Source organism: Coregonus clupeaformis, chromosome 3, assembly GCF_020615455.1.
Source record: "Coregonus clupeaformis isolate EN_2021a chromosome 3, ASM2061545v1, whole genome shotgun sequence".
Lineage (NCBI taxonomy): Eukaryota > Metazoa > Chordata > Actinopteri > Salmoniformes > Salmonidae > Coregonus > Coregonus clupeaformis.
In genome coordinates, this window is record NC_059194.1 from 12,968,624 (window position 1) to 12,990,584 (window position 21,961).

Below are 21,961 nucleotides of genomic sequence, written 5' to 3' on the forward strand. Positions count from 1 at the left end.
TATTGGGTTCAGGTCTGGAGACTGGCTAGGCCACTCCAGGACCTTGAGATGCTTCTTACGGAGCCACTCCTTAGTTGCCCTGGCTGTGTGTTTCGGGTCGTTGTCATGCTGGAAGACCCAGCCACGACCCATCTTCAATGTTCTTACTGAGGGAAGGAGGTTGTTGGCCAAGATCTCGCGATACATGGCCCCATCCATCCTCCCCTCAATACGGTGCAGTCGTCCTGTCCTCTTTGCAGAAAAGCATCCCCAAAGAATTATGTTTCCACCTCCATGCTTCACGGTTGGGATGGTGTTCTTGGGGTTGTACTCATCCTTCTTCTTCCTCCAAACACGGTGAGTGGAGTTTAGACCAAAAAGCTCTATTTTTGTCTCATCAGACCACATGACCTTCTCCCATTCCTCCTCTGGATCATCCAGATGGTCATTGGCAAACTTCAGACGGGCCTGGACATGCGCTGGCTTGAGCAGGGGGACCTTGCATGCGCTGCAGGATTTTAATCCATGACGGCGTAGTGTGTTACTAATGGTTGTCTTTGAGACTGTGGTCCCAGCTCTCTTCAGGTCATTGACCAGGTCCTGCCGTGTAGTTCTGGGCTGATCCCTCACCTTCCTCATGATCATTGATGCCCCACGAGGTGAGATCTTGCATGGAGCTCCAGACCAAGGGTGATTAACCGTCATCTTGAACTTCTTCCATTTTGTAATAATTGTGCCAACAGTTGTTGCCTTCTCACCAAGCTGCTTGCCTATTGTCCTGTAGCCCATCCCAGCCTTGTGCAGGTCTACAATTGTATCCCTGATGTCTTTACACAGCTCTCTGGTCTTGGCCATTGTGGAGAGATTGGAGTCTGTTTGATTGAGTGTGTGGACAGGTGTCTTTTATACAGGTAACGAGTTCAAACAGGTGCAGTTAATACAGGTAATGAGTGGAGAACAGGAGGGCTTCTTAAAGAAAAACTAACAGGTTTGTGAGAGCCGGAATTCTTACTGGTTGGTAGGTGATCAAATACTTATGTCATGCAATAAAATGCAAATTAATTACTTAAAAATCATACAATGTGATTTTCTTGATTTTTGAAGTGCACCTATGATAAAAATTACAGACCTCTACATGCTTTGTAAGTAGGAAAACCTACACAATCGGCAGTGTATCAAATACTTGTTCTCCCCACTGTATGTTTGCTGACATGCAGAGGTATGATGAATGAGATGTATTGTGCAGTGTCAGTCTACTGTAATTTCAAGAACTTGTTGTTTTGGTACAGTGCTCTGTGGTAAATCCGGAATAGAACAGGAATAAGGGGGAGAAGGTTTTCTAGTAATAGTAAAAAAAAACTTTGTACTTTTGCCCCAGAATATGAATGAGTATTTCACATTTTCGTCTTAATAACAGACATGCAGGCGAACACACATTTATTTGCCACACTGAAGGGTCCTTTGTCTAAATCAGTTTTGAATTACGTTAATATTTTCCTCAGTTCTACAGAGCCAACTACAGACAGAGTCTGGAATGTGAAAGTATCTTCCTAACGCCATGATTCCCCCCCACAATTCCATTCAGAACCAAAGACAAAATTAACATCTTTGTGTTCCACCCCATGCAGAAAGGCATTTTGATACAGCCCAGAGCCAAGTAGTGTTGGGAGTTATTATGCAGCATTATTATGCCACAGTGCCTTAGAAATGAATGTGGATAATATATATATATATATATATATATATATATATTCACAATGGTATTAATATCCTCAGAGTTCAACTTTTTTGTTTCTCCCTACCTCTCACTTCATTTTCCCTATAACCGCGAGGTCAGGGGTCAGGAAAATACTGTCTTAAATACTAACATTTCCAACAACTATAGAATCACTATCCAATTGTACGCTTTCGAAAAAAGGTCTATATTAAGCTGGAAATGGACAGCAGGAAATCTCCACTGGAAATGGTGTTGATGTGCCTCAATCATCCGTCCACAATATTAGCTCATGTTCATGAAATAAAATAAAATGATTGACAGACACACATTCAAGGTGAATGCTCCGTAAGACGGTTAAAATAAATCAAAGTGATGAGCGGAGGAGCCATCGGTATGTATGTCAGAGAGGTAATGAAAGCTACCGCAGCGGAGAGAAGTGAGAGGTGAATCTCTTTTGGAACGTGATTCAGACGTCCCACAGCAGACACGGTACAGAGTGCCGGTAGCAATGTTCAACCTGACCCCATTTAAAGCTTAACTAACAATGTAGATATTTTTGGTGTGTGTGTGCCATTAGCCCAGGCACAGGGGTGAACTCCTGATCTTCTTCCCTTCACTGGATCTACCCTGGGGAAATCATCCATCTTTAATTATCATCTCAGAGCACAAAGAAGCTGTCTGTGGTGAACAGAAATGCAGAGGCGGTGGATTCTATTCCCACGATGGTCCACTCGGCACGGGCTGGCAGGCCCAACGTTGGGCATGGGGAAGGTGGTGCATCGGGCCGGAGATGGCACCTTTTGTTCCCATACCATCCGTCAGAGACAGGGAATAAAGTGTGTCCTTTCCTGTCAGAAGGAATATCTTGTGTCTCTGGAGAAATGTCAAATGTGACCTTGTGTGATGTTCTCATTGTCAAAGTGAGATTGCCAAGCACCAGGTAAAACTAGTTTTAAGTAACCATTTTTGAGTTTCATACATCTAAGGGAAAGATTTACGGAGGATTTAATTGTTGTCGAGTATGCACTGTTTTTTTTTGTCCTGAGGGAATGATATTAGAAATGCTCCTATCTGGAAAAAAAGAGGAACAAGTTTTGCAGTAGTTAAATATCTTAGTAAATCTGGCCTGAAGTGTTTTTGTTGAGAGGCAATAAGTTAGAGGTCGATAACCACTCTGAGGGGGGATTTGAGTAATGCATTTTCTCATTCAAGGTATATGTGTCCAAATTTCACCTGCATTCCATTAAAGCTGTAGGATTTAGCCAGCGGATCTAGCAAGTGCTTATATGAGCAGAGATTATAGCACCTTTAAGGCAGCCCTCACTTCAGAGTTCCCTCCACAGGCAGCACACGGTGCTGAGAGCACAAGATGGCAGGATAACTGCCCATGAAAAGAGATATAGTCCTTTAAAACTAAACAAGAAGAAAGTAGATAAAGGGTGGCGAGAAAGAAGCAATGCTGTGTTTTCCATTAAGCATGGCCTCCGAGATCCAAAATCACTTGTCAGAAATGCTCCCCTGTATTCCAGTGAAATAAATGACTGAACTTTTGTTTCGGTTTGAAGTTGTGTGTCAGCAAGTGCTTTGAGTCACCATTGGTAGTCCCAATACATAAATAAATGAGCTGAGGAGAACTTCATCCATAACAATTTTCCAGCAGACAAGGCCAACTTCAAAGTCGTTGCCGCCGCTGTTCACAGCACATAAAAGCCGCTAGTTGATTACATGCTAATCAACGTCTATTGTGGCAATTTTATTAAAGGACTAAACAAACAAATGAAGAACACAACACATGAGGAAATGGCTACTCATTAAATCATCAGTCAGAAAAAAATGACTAATTGGATGTTCAACCACAGAAACAGTAGGACAAACACATGGGGTGTTTCTCAATATTAATACTACCGTGCTCCACACTCTCATGCTATGAGTGCATTCTCCGACCACGTTCTCTTGAGTACATTCTTGTGAGAACGAGTGTGTGGAGAATGCATAAAACAATACATTTGAGAAGCACTCGCACGCTTCACCTCCCCATTCACTGAACCTTCTTCAAGCCAGGTCAATGGCAACAATAGACAAAACAAGATACACACAAAGCATACGTTTTCCTTCATAATTATCAGCTAGACACAGTGCATTCGGAAAGTATTTAGACCCCTTGACTTTTTCTACATTTTGTTACGATTACAGCCTCGAGTCTTCTAGGGTATGACGCTACAAGCTTGGCACACCTGTGGTCCTCTGTAGCTCAGCTGGTAGAGCACGGCGCTTGTAACGCCAAGGTAGTGGGTTCGATCCCCGGGACCACACGTACACAAAAAAATGTATGCACGCATGACTGTAAGTCGCTTTGGATAAAAGCGTCTGCTAAATGGCATATTATATTATATTATTTGGGGAGTTTTTCTGATTCTTCATTGCATATCCTCTCAAGCTCTGTCAGGTTGGATGGGGAGCGTCGCTGCTGTCACGGTTTCGGCCGAGGCTGCTCCTTCTCCTTGTTCGGGCAGGCTTCGGCGGTCGTCGTCCCCGGAGTACTAGCTGCCACCGTTCGTTGTTTCTGTGTTTGTTTGGTTTGGTCTGTTTTGGTACACCTGTTTCTCATTTTGTCTTGATTATGTGTCCTTTAAGTTCTCGTTGTTTCTGTCTTGTGGTTGTGTGTAGTTGTTCCTTGTCAGCAGGTGCTTCCAGTCAGTTTGTGCTCTATTCTGTGTTAGATAGAGAGTCCGCACTTGTTGTGCGTGTTTTGCATTTATTACTCTGTGTGCGTTATTTTTCTCGTGCCTTCGGCTCTGTTTGTAGCCGTTCATTCTGTGGACTTTACTAAAGTATTTTTGGACTAGCATCTGTGTCCTGCATCTGATTCCTACACCACACCTACGCCCGCTCTGACAGCTGCACAGCTATTTTCAGGTCTCTTCAGAGATGTTAGATCGGGTTCAAGTCCGGGCTCGGGCTAGGTCACTCAAGGACATTCAGAGACTTGTCCCGAAGCTACTGCTGCGATGTCTTGGCTGTTTGCTTAGGGTTGTTGCCCCAGTCTGAGGTCCTGAGCGCGCTGGAGCAGGTTTTCATCAAGGATCTCTATGTACTTTGCTCTGTTCATCTTTCCCTCGATCCTGACTAGTCTCCCAGTCCCTGCCGCTGAATAACATCCCCACAGCATGATGCTGCCACCACCATGCTTCACCGTAGGGCTGGTGCCAGACGTGATGCTTGGCATTCAGGCCAAAGAGTTCAATCTTGCTTCTCATGGTCTGAGAGTCCTTTAGGTGCCTTTTGGCAAACTCCTAGCGGGCTGTCATGTGCGTTTTACTGAGGAGTGGCTTCCGTCTGGCCACTCTAACATAAAGGCCTGATTGGTGGAGTCCTGCAGAGATGGTTGTCCTTCTGGAAGGTTCTCCCATCGCCACAGACTCCACAAACTTCTTCCATTTAAGAACGATGGAGGCAACTGTGTTCTTGGGGACGGATGAAGATAAAATATTGTAGTCAGGCAACATATGAGATGTGAATAGGCAACATTTACTTCCGAAGTCGGACTGTATTTTATCTCACTTTAGCTCAAATAATGGCCGCCATTGATTTCAAGAAATGTTGCATCATTTTTTACGCGGTTGTGTCATATTTCTTTGCATACTTTCAGTTGAAGCTTGCATTGATGCATGCTTCAAAATATGTACAAACAGAGTACGCATTCGAGAAGTGCCCTCCGTGCTCCGTTTCGCATACTTTGATTTGGACTCCAATTTGCATGCTTGTGTAGTAAATCATAGGGATTTACTACACAATCCCTAACCACAACAAATCGAGCCAATGGGCTTGCAGAGAGAGTGTATAACAATAATTTGGATTAATTTCCTGTGTTTGGTATGTGCACTCAACTTGATTGATTTTAATCTTGTTCCTCCGATGAGAACCGACATGAATACAATTCAAAAGCTCATCCTCTCTGCCTACTAATATGTATGCAGCCATGGAAGAATGGGAGAAATATGTTGGACAAGCTCAAAAGATTAGCATTATTAAGGGTAAGATACTAAATCAGATGATCTCTTCCATTTATGTTCAAGTCTTCGGTTCACAACCCGCTCCATCAAACCAATATTTGAGTGCACACCTGGAATACATGAAAGCATGCTACAGTGACATTATGTCATCTCAAAACTACTGGCATGCCAACTCAACCTCAATGAATAGAATAATACATTATTGGTCCATTTGAGATGGTGGTTATGTTGCTCTGCTGACTGAGACAACACAGACACATGCCATATATTAGGAACATGGAGCACAGGGTGCCCTGCAGTTCAGCACCCCTGGAGCTATGTTGGCGTTAAGTGCCTTGACCAGCAGCCTTTGGGTTGCCAGTTCATCTCCCATATTGCCAAGCCCCTGTTTCAAACAAGCAACCTTCTGGTTAATGGTCCACTTGTCTATCTTCTGGGCTGAAACAAGTACATAGTCTATTCAAAACAGCACAAAAGTGCGTAAGAATAGGGAATTCATATAAAAACAGCACAACAACCCCACAATGTCAGTCCTCATGGTCATCTGTCCACTTGTCCCAGGCCGTCCTTGAGACTCAGCACATTCCCTGCCCCTGTGAGTCTCTCTGGGTGAACATGTGGCTTCTAATTAGCAGTGACCTTGAGGCAGGTGAGCCTTTAATGATGGGTGAGTCCATAGAGAGAGGGGTCTAGTCTCCTGCGAGGACAACTGTGTGTGCTGGGCCGGGCTCCAGTTATCACTGGCCTCTACCTGTCTCTAAAGCTACTTCCTACGGGGAGACAACTTCTGAGGTAATAATAGATGCTATCATGTGTGTCAGGGAAGGGGAGAGTAGTCGACCTGCTGGGAGTCCACATGCAGATCTATCATCTCGTTAGTGTGTAACATTTATAATTCACAAGCATGCAGGGTTGCATGTGTAATTAAGTTGTGCATCCACACAACTCTATGACCACGCTATGACTCGGTAAACAAGATGGCTTTTACACCACTACACAGGAAATGCTACTGAGATTTCAGTTAAGGCGGCCATTTTGGTTCTGAAGACAAGTGGATTTATCCGACAGAAATAATGTCTCTAATACATAAATTATAGAAAAACATAACATTGATTCCTCTAATATTTTTTGGGAGGAATGAATCATAATGTAGATACTAGTCTGCAAATGTAAGTAATACAATCAAACCAAATGAAAAGGGTTAAAAGGGCATCTTACTGAATCACATTAATGATTGCCAGCAAATGCCAAAGTATGCCACTCGACCCGGAGTGGATTGTACAATGATCCAGTTATCATTGATTAGCAATTATCTTTCTTTTCGATTTGGACTTGTCATGACAAAGGCAGAACATTAAATAGAAACAATATAAGGCAATTAACATGGAGGGAAGCAGTGGGGAAAAGGCAGTATAATGTGATTAAGGGAGGCTCAGCCTGCAATAGAGCAAAGGCAGGGCTACCGCCCGCCCGCCCGCCTGCCCGCTCTGAGGAGCAGTAGAGGTTAGAGACTTGGGGAGAGAGGGAGAGAGAGAGTCCCTCTGGAGTGGGCAATCAAGGGAAAGGAACTGAAGAAAAACCTTTCTCAGGGAAATCAGCCGGAACTGATTGCTCTTTTCAATCAGGTATATTAAGTGTGCAGGCTCCAGACGTTTGTAGATGGGCTTGTGATTATTCTAATGTTTGAACCCCCTCTCCCTCCTCCTCAGAGAGAGGAAGTGATGGGGGAGACGGGGATAAAGAGAGGAAGTGATGGGGGAGACGGGGATAAAGAGAGAGGAAGTGATGGGGGAGACAGGGATAAATAGAGAGATGAAGTGATGGGGGAGACAGGGATTAGGAGAGAGAGGAAGTGATGGGGAGATGGAGATAAATAGAGAGATGAAGTGATGGGGGAGACGGGGATAAAGAGAGAGATTAAGTGATGGGGGAGACTGGGATAAAGAGAGAGGAAGTGATGGGAAGACGGGGATAAAGAGAGAGGAAGTGATGGGGGATAAAGGGAGAGGAAGTGATGGGGGAGACGGGGATTAGGAGAGAGAGGAAGTGATGGGGAGACGGGGATTAGGAGAGAGAGGAAGTGATGGGGAGACGGGGATAAATAGAGAGAGGAAGTGATGGGGAGACAGGGATAAAGAGAGAGGAAGTGATGGGGGAGACAGGGATAAAGAGAGAGGAAGTGATGGGGAGACGGGGATAAAGAGAGAGGAAGTGATGGGGAGACGGGGATAAATAGAGAGAGGAAGTGATGGGGAGACAGGGATAAAGAGAGAGGAAGTGATGGGGAGACGGGGATAAATAGAGAGAGGAAGTGATGGGGAGACGGGGATAAAGAGAGAGGAAGTGATGGGGAGACAGGGATAAAGGGAGAGGAAGTGATGGGGGAGACGGGGATAAAGAGAGAGGAAGTGATGGGGGATAAAGAGAGAGGAAGTGATGGGGGAGACGGGGATTAGGAGAGAGAGGAAGTGATGGGGAGACGGGGATAAAGGGAGAGGAAGTGATGGGGGAGACAGGGATAAAGGGAGAGGAAGTGATGGGGAGACGGGGATAAAGAGAGAGGAAGTGATGGGGGATAAAGGGAGAGGAAGTGATGGGGGAGACGGGGATTAGGAGAGAGAGGAAGTGATGGGGAGACGGGGATTAGGAGAGAGAGGAAGTGATGGGGAGACGGGGATAAAGAGGGAGGAAGTGATGGGGAGACGGGGATAAAGAGAGAGATGAAGTGATGGGGAAGATGGAGATAAAGAGAGAGGAAGTGATGGGGGAGATGGGGATAAAGAGAGAGGAAGTGATGGGGGATAAAGGGAGAGGAAGTGATGGGGGAGACGGGGATTAGGAGAGGGGAAGTGATGGGGAGACGGGGATAAAGAGAGAGATGAAGTGATGGGGGATAAAGGGAGAGGGAGTGATGGGGGAGACGGGGATAAAGAGAGAGATGAAGTGATGGGGGATAAAGAGAGAGGAAGTGATGGGGAGACGGGATGTAGAGAGAGATGAAGTGATGGGGGATAAAGAGAGAGGAAGTGATGGGGAGACGGGGATTAGGAGAGAGAGGAAGTGATGGGGAGACGGGGATAAATAGAGAGAGGAAGTGATGGGGGAGACGGGGATAAAGAGGGAGATGAAGTGATGGGGGAGACGGGGATAAAGAGAGAGATGAAGTGATGGGGGAGACAGGGATTAGGAGAGAGAGGAAGTGGTGGGGAGACGGGGATAAATAGAGAGATGAAGTGATGGGGGAGACTGGGATAAAGAGAGAGGAAGTGATGGGGGAGACGGGGATAAAGAGAGAGATGAAGTGATGGGGAGACGGGGATAAAGAGAGAGGAAGTGATGGGGAGACGGGGATAAAGAGAGAGATGAAGTGATGGGGAGACGGGGATAAAGAGAGAGGAAGTGATGGGGAGACGGGGATAAAGAGAGAGGAAGTGATGGGGGAGATGGGGATAAAGAGAGAGGAAGTGATGGGGAGACGGGGATAAATAGAGAGATGAAGTGATGGGGGAGACTGGGATAAAGAGAGAGGAAGTGATGGGGGATAAAGAGAGATGAAGTGATGGGGGAGATGGGGATAAATAGAGAGATGAAGTGATGGGGGAGATGGGGATAAAGAGAGAGGAAGTGATGGGGGATAAAGAGAGAGGAAGTGATGGGGGAGATGGGGATAAATAGTGAGATGAAGTGATGGGGGAGACAGGGATAAAGAGAGAGGAAGTGATGGGGAGACGGGGATAAAGAGAGAGGAAGTGATGGGGGATAAAGAGAGAGGAAGTGATGGGGGATAAAGAGAGAGGAAGTGATAGGGGATAAAGGGAGAGATGAAGTGATAGGGAAGATGGGGATAAATAGAGAGATTAAGTGATGGGGGAGACAGGGATAAAGAGAGAGGAAGTGATGGGGAGACGGGGATAAAGAGAGAGGAAGTGATGGGGGATAAAGAGAGAGATGAAGTGATAGGGAAGATGGGGATAAATAGAGAGATTAAGTGATGGGGGAGACAGGGATAAAGAGAGAGGAAGTGATGGGGAGACGGGGATAAAGAGAGAGGAAGTGATGGGGGATAAAGAGAGAGGAAGTGATGGGGGATAAAGAGAGAGGAAGTGATAGGGGATAAAGGGAGAGGAAGTGGCATCCTAGAGACACACTTCCATTCCAGCATGCCACCGGCCACGGGCCAAATAGAAGAAGAATAACAAAAGGAGAAACTATTAAAGTTATTTTAGTGGAGATTAGGAAACAAAGTGTCTCTAATGCACTGTAGCGATGAAGGAGAGAGAGATGCCAAATAGAGAGGATAATTAGAGATGACAACTAGATATTGCTTGGGGTTAGGGTGAACTGTGTACTCAGTTAAGGAAGCAATCTTTTTCCCATGTTCTTCTACCAATTTACCTGACAGGAGACCAAAAAGCCTTGTAAAATATCTGGAAGATAGTCTGTAAATTATTCAGCTGGGCCTCGTTCTTCTACACAAGTGTAAAAGCTCCTCCAGACTCATATCAAGCCGACGCGTGGCCCAGCCATTGTGGAGCTCCTTTTGTGTTCCAGCCTCAAAGCGTTCTCTGATTAAATGAGCATTAGTGAGGCTAGACAGCTGCAATTTTAGCTTCTTTGTTTCTGTCGTCTCCGACAGCTCAAACGGCCCTTAAAAGCACCGAAAACAACAGAATAAAATGTGAGCGCTGGTGACCAAAGAGGTCTCTCGTTGGTATGGGGAAAAGGAAAACGAGAAGACACAAATAAGTGTATTTTAAAACAAAGATCATTGTGTCGCGTTTCTTGTTGGAGTGAGTGGCGGTGCGTTTCTTGTTAGAGTGAGTGGCGGTGTGTTTCTTGTTAGAGTCGGTGACTCAATCATCTAATTAATTTTGGCTTCACCTGTGGAGGCGGACTTCTGTCAAAACTGAACAAGCACATCACTTCAGGATTCAAACCAATGCTGTCTGGCTGACCAATAGGCACAATAACAAAATATATTTTCAAATCTCCTTATTTCTGTCTCTCTCCCTATGGAATCATCTGCTCTTAAAGGTCCAATGCAGACATTTTTATATCAATATCAAATAATTTATGTTTAGCAATTAAGTACCTTACTGTGATTGTTTTCAATCACTTAGCAAACAGCAATTTCTCAAGCAAGAACTGGAACAAGCTGTTGCACATGTCGATCCAGAGCATCCCAAACATGCTCAATGGGTGACATGTCTGGTGAGTATGCAGGCCATGGAAGAACTGGGACATATTCCGTTTCCAGGAATTATGTACAGATCCTTGCAACATGGGGCTGTGCATTATCATGCTGAAACATGAAGTGATGGTGGCGGATTAATGGCACAACAATGGGTCTCAGGATCTCATCACGGTATCTCTGTGCATTCAAATTGCCATCGATAAAATGAAATTGTGTTCGTTATCCGTAGCTTATGCCTGCCCATACTCTAACCCCTCCGCCACCATGAGGCACTCTGTTCACAACGTTGACATCAGCAACCCGCTTGCCGTCTGTCATCTGCCCGGTACAGTTGAAACTAGGATTAATCCGTGAAGAGCACACTTCTCCAGCGTGCCAGTGGCCATCGAAGGTGAGCATTTGCCCACTGAAGTCGGTTACGACACCGAACTGCAGTCAGGTCAAGACCCTGGTGAGGATGAAGAGCACGCAGATGAGCTTCCCTGAGACAGAAATTATTTGGTTGTGCAAACCCACAGTTTCATCAGCAGTCCGGGTGGCTGGTCTCAGATGATCCCACAGGTGAAGAAGCCGGATGTGGAGGTCCTGGGCTGGCGTGTTTACACGTGGTCTGCGTTTGTGAGGCCAGTTGGAGGTACTGCCAAATTCTCTAAAATGATGTTGGAGGTGGCTTATGGTAGAGAAATAAAAATTTAATTATCTGGCAACAGCTCTGGTGGACATTCCTGCAGTCAGCATGCCAATTGCATGCTCCTCAAAACTTGAGACATCTGTGGCATTGTGTTGTGTGGCAAAACTGCACATTTTAAAGTGGCCTTTTATTCTCCCCAGCACAAGGTGCACCTCTGTAATGATCATGCTGTTTAATCAGCTTCTTGATATGCCACACCTGTCAGGTGGATGGATTATCTTGGAAAAGGAGAAATGCTCACTAACAGGGATGTAAACAGATTTGTGCACAACATTTAAGAGAAATAAGCTTTTTGTGCATATGGAAGGAACATTTCTGACTCATGAAACATGGGACCAACACTTTCAATGTCGTGTTTATATTTTTGTTCAGTGTAGCTGTTATTGGCAGAGAGGATTGGATTCTCTCTTTCGTATTGATCTATTAACTAATTTACCGCTTGTTGTATGTCACCAGGAAGGCCAAAACTCCATCCCACAAAAACAGGCTGCAATTTCAGGTGGTCTTTTCAAACAGCTCTTACACTAAAAGGCAATTATTATCATTTTCACAATTTCACAGTATTATTCCAACCTCTTAGTGTAGAAATACAGTATAAATAAAACACAGGAAAATGACATTTTTGACTGTACTGGGCCTTTAAAGGGCTAGTTTTCTTGGTTATACCCCAACAATATCCATGGATAATAAGGTTATTGTGTTGTATATCGCGTGTTTGACCTATAATTAAAATACAGGTTCTACGGAAAGCACTGTGAGGTAAACAGCTTTACAGTGAGGGAAACAAGTATTTGATCCCCTGCTGATTTTGTACGTTTGCCCACTGACATAGACATGATCAGTCTATAATTTAAATGGTAGGTTTATTTGAACAGTGAGAGACAGAATAACTTTTTAAAAATCCAGAAAAACACATCAAAAATGTTATAAATGTATTTGCATTTTAATGAGGGAAATAAGTATTTGACCCCTCTGCAAAACATGACTTAGTACTTGGTGGCAAAACGCTTGTTGGCAATCACAGAGGTCAGACGTTTCTTGTAGTTGGCCACCAGGTTTGCACACATCTCAGGAGGGATTTTGTTCCACTCCTCTTTGCAGATCTTCTCCAAGTCATTAAGGTTTTGAGGTTGACGTTTGGCAACTGGGTCATTGTCATGCTGGAATACCCATTCACGACCCATTTTCAATGCCCTAGCTGAGGGAAGGAGGTTCTCACCCAAGATTTGACGGTACATGGCCCCGTCCATCATCCTTTTGATGTGGTGAAGTTGTCCTGTCCCCTTAGCAGAAAAAACACCCCCAAAGCATAATGTTTCCACCTCCATGTTTGACAGTGGGGATGGTGTTCTTGGGGTCATAGGCAGCATTCCTCCTCCTCCAAACACAGCGAGTTGAATTGATGCCAAAGAGCTCCATTTTGGTCTCATCTGACCACAACACTTTCACCCAGTTCTCCTCTGAATCATTCAGATGTTCATTGGCAAACTTCAGACGGCCCTGTATATGTGCTTTCTTGAGCAGGGGGACCTTGCGGGCACTGCAGGATTTCAGTCCTTCACGGCGTAGTGCGTTACCAATTGTTTTCTTGGTGACTATGGTCCCAGCTGCCTTGAGATCATTGACAAGATCCTCCCGTGTAATTCTGGGCTGATTACTCACCGTTCTCATGATAATTGCAACTCCACGAGGTGAGATCTTGCATGGAGCCCCAGGCCGAGGGAGATTGACAGTTATTTTGTGTTTCTTCCATTTGCGAATAATCGCACCAACTGTTGTCACCTTCTCACCAAGCTGCCTGGTGATGGTCTCGTAGCCCATTCCAACCTTTTGTAGGTCTACAATCTTGTCCCTGATATCCTCGGAGAGCTCTTTGGTCTTGGCCATGGTGGAGAGTTTGGAATCTGATTGATTGATTGCTTCTGTGGACAGGTGTCTTTTATACAGGTAACAAACTGAGATTAGGAGCATTCCCTTTAAGATTGTGCTCCTAATCTCAGCTCATTACCTGTATAAAAGACACCTGGGAGCCAGAAATCTTTCTGATTGAGAGGGGGTCAAATACTTATTTCCCTCATTAAAATGCAAATAAATTTATAACATTTTTGACATGCATTTTTCTGGATTTTTTTGTTGTTATTCTGTCTCTCACTGTTCAAATAAACCTACCATTAAAAGTATAGACTGATCATTTCTTTGTCAGTGGGCAAATGTACAAAATCAGCAGGGGATCAAATACCTTTTCCCCTCCCTGTATCTCCTATACAGCCTTCTCCTTAGTGTTATGTCTGTGTTGTCCACTGGTGTTTGCCATAATGAATTGAGTCAACCAATGGCTTATCAGTCTCACCCAATTGAACTAACAAGCATGTACAATAATTGATTGTCCCTGAAAGGACTTGAATGAGTTGATACACGTTGACAGTTTGAGCCCTACACTAATCCAACTATACCCATAATGAAGGCTGGTTCTGGTCCACTTCAACAATAGCTGCCTCGCTGCCTCAGTCAAGCACATAATTAGCGAGATTAAATAACCAAATAGGAAACAAACAAAGTTAATATGTCTCTGGGGATTCTCCACCAAATACTTCAGAATGGAATTTGTGTATTGACAGGCAGTCAGACACAATGAGGCAGCTAACTCTTACGTGACAGGAGGGAACACACAGATAATTTAGTTTGCCTAGGGAGACTAACTTTCATTCGTGTCAGATAAATAACGTAATTCAAAGGTGGGAACAACGTAGCATGTTTACTCTTGAGGTAATTACGCCACTTGAGCTGTAAAGACGACACTTCCACGCCACAAACGGCAGCCATGTTCTCTTATTCTCAACGACAATCCACAATGGCAGATAGACAATAATGCGTAGTGCATTAAAGCCACTCGTTCTGTCCTGTCATCCACACCATGCCTCCCATCCGGCCTGTTAACCTTTTCTGGTGGTCATCTCGAAATGCATACGAGTCCCTTGCGCTCCATTAAAGTCCTTCTCCCATTGGCCACTGAAACTGCTGCCAATTACCATCCATATTGAATCTGCTGGGGCCCTCTTCCTGAACAGAAGAATATTCCAGATTTTTACAACACAAGGATTAAGAGGGGATCTCTGGCCATTAGGACGTTTTATTCCATCGGATGCAACATACCTAATTAAAGTATCTTAACCTTGTTAGGCCTAATCTCTTGGGTCACTCTATAAAACATGGGCGGATCTAAATCAAGCTGTACAATGCCTCGAAGTCTCCTGGTTTAAGCCTCCTGGCTCCCAAAATAAGCGTTCTAAAAACAAGTTGGATAACTCTGGATCAATGTGATAATGCCGAGACAAAGCAAATACCATTGCCCAATTACAATTTGATTTAACCGGGCTTATATAGTTCAAGAGGAATTATGTTCGATTAGCGAGGATACCGAAGGTGAACAAAATACTCTGATGAAAACACAAGCAAATAACATCATAGTTGTAATCAACAGCTTTTTAAATTGAAAGACACAGAGCTATACTATTTGGGCTTGTCGAGAGATTTATATTGGTTACAGACAAAACACAATGCAGAGGGGTCAAAACAAGAAGATCAGGAAATGAAACAAGGCAGTAAATTGGTAAAGGTAACTTAACACCTAGAATGATTGCAGCTGTGGAGTAAATTGCATGTTTGTCGAAAATCTTTTGTGATTTCCTGTGAGTGTCCGATTTCAAGAGACAGATATTGTCGGGGTGGAATATATCTTGTTTGTTGAAACTATAGCTTACTGTCTGCAAGGTGCTAGTATGACCTTAGCAGAAAACAACAAGTTTAAATTACTCTCAGACTTTGCAGTATGTTATACATCCATCTCTCACATCAGAATAGAAGCTACTGTTAATGTCTCAGGAGTGTCTGTGTAGTATTATGGTTCAACCCGTGATACAGTGTCCATATAAGGACAGTGTCAGCCATTATTTAAAGAGCACAGACTGGCTTACCTTTGCTAGCACTCTCCACGTGCTGCAGCTCTTCAGGGAACCTCAGGATCTCCGGGTACTTCTCTTCACACTTCTCAGTCAGGAAGTGGAGCAGTGTTGTGTTTTGGTCGGCCGACTTAGTGTCTCGAAGCTGAGAGAGAGGTGAAGTCATGGGTGAGTCACGACATTAGTTGTTCTTACCATATAGCGAAAGCCCAAAGCGACTGACAACAGTGAGTGCATACATTTTGGTATATTTGACCTCCAACCCATGACTCTGGCATTGCTAGTGCCATGCTCTTACTAACTGAGCCACACAGGAACAGAATGTTCTTAGAATGTTAGAAAAGGCCACAACAATAAAGGATCTACATGAAACAACCAACCATACATAACCATACAGAGAGTTGTCGGGGGAGAAGGGCATATGTATACTTTCAGCTCTCTTTCTTTCAGTCTTCAGGAACCACCTTTAGCCTTCTTCACTTTTACCATTTGACAGTGGCATTTAACGATACATTATATAGTACAGTTTGGTAGTGGTCACATACATGTCTAGAGTTATGATGGGATGAGAGGCATTCTGATAAATATGCATCCGCAAGAGAGCAGAAAGGCACATGCATTGAGTACACATTATTAAAAACACACGTGATGAAGATGCACCGTAAAACATACAACATATCAAACAGAACTGGATCAAAAAATACAAAAGCTTTGAGAAAGGAAAAGTGAATGTGCTAGACTAGATTAATACAATTGTAGAGAAAAAGGTCAGTACATTGGCTGCTAGGAGCATATTCTCCATTGTGGTGCCTTAGAGACAACTGCACAAGCCTTTCAGAGATCCTACATAACCTTTCAATTAGGAGTTTGGGCTGGAAAGCAGGGGCAAGCCAAATCCCTTTCCTCCCCTCTTCCTCTCTTAAAACCCTGTCCAATTTTTGAGCAATTGGCTCATTGATGCATTCATCCCTACAAGCATTTCCTTGCTCAGTTCCCCCTCTCTACCAGAGCACATTTCATTTTCCCCTCACTCTTCTTTGGGGGCAGACTGAATGACTTTGGAAAATCATTTCTGTCAAAATAGGAGCGCTATGCCACCTTCTCCAGTAAATCACATTGGCTTTATTAAGTGTGGGTCGGCACTTCAAAATAAAGAATGTCAAACATGGCAGACTATGTCAGACGGACTACGCTGCAGTTTACCTAGATTTCAGTTCCTTTGTCCATTCACACATAGGATGATAGAGAAATTGGTAAATAAAGTTGCTACTATGTAACTACAATGTTGTTTCTACAGTTATTTATGTGTAGTTACATTAGGGTAACCTAAGTAAAGTTAAGGTAAATTACTTATGGTAAAGTATTACCAAATCTTACAACTATTGGATCATACCACAGTATTTAGCCATGAATATAATATATGTGTACTGTAAATATAAATATTTCAGCAGGACTGGGGAGGCGGAGTTGGGGGGTTACCCACTGAGCAACATCTGTCGGGGTGTATCTCGGCAGCATCAAATCATACATCCACATGTCAGCGCAGCACTGCAAGGTGTTTTAGCAACTCCTTGATAAATAGCTGTGTCATTAAAAATAAATATGACTTTGGCGCTAGTGCTGGAAAACAGGTTATTTATTCACCCTTTTTACTTATTTACTCAAGCTAATTCGAAGGCAACTTTCACTTTAATTACAGCTATTCATTACATTGGACCCATGTGCCAACCTCCCCAAAAAATATATGAATCTGCCACCACATTTTCCAGCCCAAAGGTGTCAAAAATTTGAAAAGTGCAACCGTAGATAACCTTTTCACGAATCTCAGGCACAAAGACTTTGAAAAGGAATTGGAAAGAGATAATGTAGTGGTATAGTACGGCTCTAAATGAGTGAAACCCCAGAGAGGTAGTCGACCAGACTGCAGTCCCTCACTCTTACTCCTTTTTCCTCTTCCCTCCCTCCCTCACAGAGATTGGAGGGAGAGGACATGGGCTGGTGGGCTGCATTAGGCAGGGGCACCGGTGCTGGCTGACCCCCCTCGCCCTCGCCGGCTCAAACAGATTGTTTTCTGTCAAGACTCGACTTCAGGATGGCAAGTTTGAGGGGGGAGAAGAGAGAGAGCGGGAGATAAAAAAAAATAAAAATAAAAATAAAAAATAAATAAAGATGGCTTCTATTATTCACCTCACAGAGCCATGCCAAACTCTCAAGATTCTGGCAGACCTCCCTGGGAACAAATGTCTTGTGAGGTTACATTATCTTGATGTGTGGGGTAGCGAGTGGTTGAATAAGACAACAGGAAACCACATGATCATATCAGAGAGAAGAAATCCATTAATATTAATATATTCCAATTTGTATTTTCCGTTCTGCTTTGTCTTAAGAATGATCAAGTATACTCTTACTGTGGACTCTTTATTGACAATGTACTTTTTAAATTCCTAATAATCAAAACAGAATGCAATATGGCGTCCATTTTAGGACTATAAACAGCAGCAGGTGTGGAATAGGTCTGTTGGAAGACTAACAAAAGTCTTTGGCAACATTCCCACCCCCTGCCACTATCAGGGGAAGATCACAAAGGGAGGGTGAACAGAGTTGATTACACATAACACAATTGACCACTCTCCAGGACATAGACAATTACATGATTACAACAGACCAAGCATGTTGCTCAGTTCGCATTATGACGCGTCGGGCCGTGATGAAAGGGCATACACATTGCCACTGATAGTCTAATGGTAATGAGTGTTAATGCAAAAATACATTATGCTTCTGCTCCAATAGCCATAGGAGCATCATGATGAGCATCACCATCAGCACCCTTCCCATTGGTCACATATCTGGCCATATCACCGTATAAAGCAGCACTTTAACCCCACCAGCCCCAATTAAACACCTGCTAAGAGCACAAGACACTTGTTATCCAGGCACTTTCTGTTGAAGCACACCATCCCTCTATTCTCTCAGTTACCATCCCTCTATTCTCTCAGTCACCATCTCTCTATCCTCTCAGTTACCATCCCTCTATTCTCTCAGTCCCCATCCCTCTATTCTCTCAGTCACCATCCCTCTATCCTCTCTGTCACCATCCCTCTATTTACTCAGTCACCATCCCTCTCTTCTATGTGTCACCAATTTCAATTTCAATTCAATTCAATTTAAGGGCTTTATTGGCATGGGAAACGTATGTTAACATTGCCAAAGCAAGTGAAGTAGATAGTAAACAAAAGTGAAATAAACAATACATATTAACATTAAACCATCCCTCTATCATCTCTGTCACCATCCCTCTCTTCGCTCAGTCACCATCCCTCTAATCTCTCTGTCACCATCCCTCTCTTCTCTCAATCACCATCCCTCTATCCTCTCTGTCACCATCCCTCTATTCTCTCAGTCAACATCCCTCTCTTCTCTCTGTCACCATCCCTCTATCTTCTCTGTCACCATCCCTCTATCCTCTGTCACCATCCCTCTATCCTCTCTGTCACCAACCCTCTATCCTATGTCACCATCCCTCTATCCTCTTCAGTTATCTTCTCCTGGCTTCTCTGGTTTTTCCAATCTGTTGATAGGTTGATAGCAGTCGGTCCCCTCATCTCAGTCCTACTTTGTGCAGCCACCAATGTCGTCCTTGCTCTAACAATCAAGGATTACTTGGAAAGATATGTATAGTGAGGGGAATTATCTACCATGGTGCTTTGCAAACAATGGCCCCCGTATTAAGATAATCACCTATTCAAAGGGCTCTGAGTGATCAATAAAGTACTTAGCCTGGATAAGGCCTTTGTATCATTTTCAAGGTGGAGGGGGCTTCCGCGGAATTATATTGCAATTGTTCCCAGGTAAGAATTAATTGTGGCGAAAGCCAAAACTCAAAAAGCCGGGTGGGGGGTAGATTGATTTATCCCATTATGAAAGCATAATTCAGCAATTGCTCTACTGCGGTATTTATCTATTTATCAAAGAGGGGTGCTTTCATGGTACACTGGGGGAAAAGCATCCTATCTCCAAACATGTATTCATTTGAAATGGAATCCATTAAATAAATCACTCCCAATATCTCCCTGAGAGACAGGCTACGAAGGCAAACAGACAGAGGGACATGTCTCAACTGCAATCTCGCCAATGACAAACCCTTTTCCAAAGACACACAGAAAGAATCTCACCACATTGGTGAGAAATACAACAATAATCAAATCATAAATAGCAGATGGTTTTCCTCCCAAATTATCCTTTCATCAAAGCCTGCTGGCTCCTTAGATACCTGTGCTCAATGCTTTGGACAAAATGGCAGGGATGTCTTTCGTTATATTCCTTGATACAGTGCCTTCAGAAAGTATTCAAACCCCTTGACTCTTTCCACATTTTGTTGTGTTACAGCCTGAATTGAAAATTGATTAAATTGTGATTTTTGGTCACTGGCCTACATAATGTCAAAGTGGAATCATGTTTTTCAAAATTTCTACAAATTAAACAACAACTAAAAGCTGAAATGTCTTGAGTCAATAAGTATTCAACCGCTTTGTTATGGCAAGCCTAAAGTTCAGGAGTAAAAATCTGCTTAAGAAGTCACATAATAAGTTGCATGGACTCACTCTGTGTGCAATAATAGTGTTTAACATGATTTTTTGAATGACTACCCCATCTCTGTACCCCACACATACAATTATCTGTAAGGTCCCTCAGTCGAGCAGTGAATTTCAAATATTGATTCAATCACAAAGACCAAGGACGTTTTCCAATGCCTTACAAAGAAGGGCACCTATTGGTAGATGGGTAAAAATAAAATAAAAAGCAGACATTGAATATCCCTTTGAGCATGGTGAAGTTATTAATTACACTTTGGATGGTATTTCAATACACCCAGTCACTACAAAGATACAGGCGTCCTTCCTAACTCAGTTGCTGGAGAGGAAGGAAACCACTCTGGATTTCACCATGAGGCCATGAGGGGGGTTTCAGGATAAAAAATAAATGGAATCGAGCTAAGCACAGACAAAATCCTAGAGGAAAACTTGGTTCAGTCTGCTTTCCAACAGACACTGGGAGATTAATTCACCTTTCAGCAGGACAATAACACAAGGACACATCTCCAATGGAGTTGCTTACCAAGAAGATAGTGAATGTTCCTGAGTGACCAAGTTACCGTTTTGACTTACATCTACTTGAACATCTATGGCAAGGCCTGAAAATGGTTGTCTAGCAATGATCAACAATCAATATGACAAGAGTGTGCAAAGCTGTCATCAAGGCAAAGGGTGGCTATTTGAAGAATGTTATTTCATAGATTTGATGTCTTATAGAAAAACCCTGGAATTAGTAGGTGTACAAGTGTAAAGATAATACACTTTAAAGGTTTTCACCATTTCAATAAAGATGCTAGGTCTGCTCTCACGACCTAAGCAGGTATAGTGCTTTTCACAGCTATCACCACCACAACAACTGAGGGCTTTGCACCGGCTAGGTCTTTGAACAGCAAATAATGGCTCTTACGTCTGGTACCATCAAATCTTTTGATGTAAGTAAATACAAAATACAATTTTTCCTTATGAACCTGAACAGTACATTCTGAAATTGAAAGCACATTGTCAGCAAACACACTTGCCAAGCATCTAGTTTCCGTCATCATGAACACTCCAGCAGACCTATTGTCTCAGCAAGAGATATCTAATTCATTCAGAATTGTAAAATATGAACCCCTTTAGATAACAAAATGTCATTATATTACACTGGGTTGCATTATATAACATTCATTATGAGAACATGTAGTGGTGGACAGAAGAGGTAAGGTGTACATGTTGATTGACCTTTGTTTCCATTGCATTAATGAAATGTGTTTCCATGGCCGAGCGGCAGCACACAAGTCTAAGATCACCATGCGCGATGCCATGCGTCGGCTGGAGCTGTGTAAAGCTCGCCGCTAAATATGTCCCTGATTAAAGGGGAATAATGAAAACCAGAAGAGTAACTAGCCTTGAGGGACATATTTCAACAGCATATTATGTCCATCCAGCCCCTTATACATTGCTTTAGCTGCCATCTCAACACACCCACAAACACTGTTTATAGAGGCCCTGTTGTTGCTTATTGTTCCATATGTATTCGCCAAATAATTGCAACATATTTTCCCGCTCATCATCACCAGCAAACTCTCTTCAGAAATTAATTCTGGAATCTTGTTAGTTATTTATAGCTCAGGTCATTAAAGTATATGAATATCCGTGGACTCGCTGGTGCTACTGCTCGGCACAGGTGGTGCTGCAGCATTAAAGAGATGTTTGGTACATTGAAAAGCACAAGGATGTTGACAACATTCCTACTGATGCTGAAATATTTAAGTGGCAGTTATTATGGTCTACCTGGCTCTCTGGGTTTCTAATGGTCATAGAAGTTATTATGGCC

The 21,961-nt window shown here is 43.4% G+C and overlaps 1 protein-coding gene across 3 annotated transcripts in view; it reads right to left on the minus strand.

The window, feature by feature from the left end:
• The window catches only part of LOC121540695 (protein diaphanous homolog 2), a 677,119-nt gene that overhangs the window by 268,843 nt on the left and 386,315 nt on the right, over positions 1-21,961 (minus strand). For all 3 annotated transcript variants that reach the window (XM_041849734.2, XM_041849750.2, XM_041849742.2), the window contains exon 23: positions 15,569-15,698. In XM_041849734.2, coding sequence (XP_041705668.1) covers positions 15,569-15,698 — 130 coding nt within the window. The remainder of the gene's footprint in view (positions 1-15,568; positions 15,699-21,961) is intronic.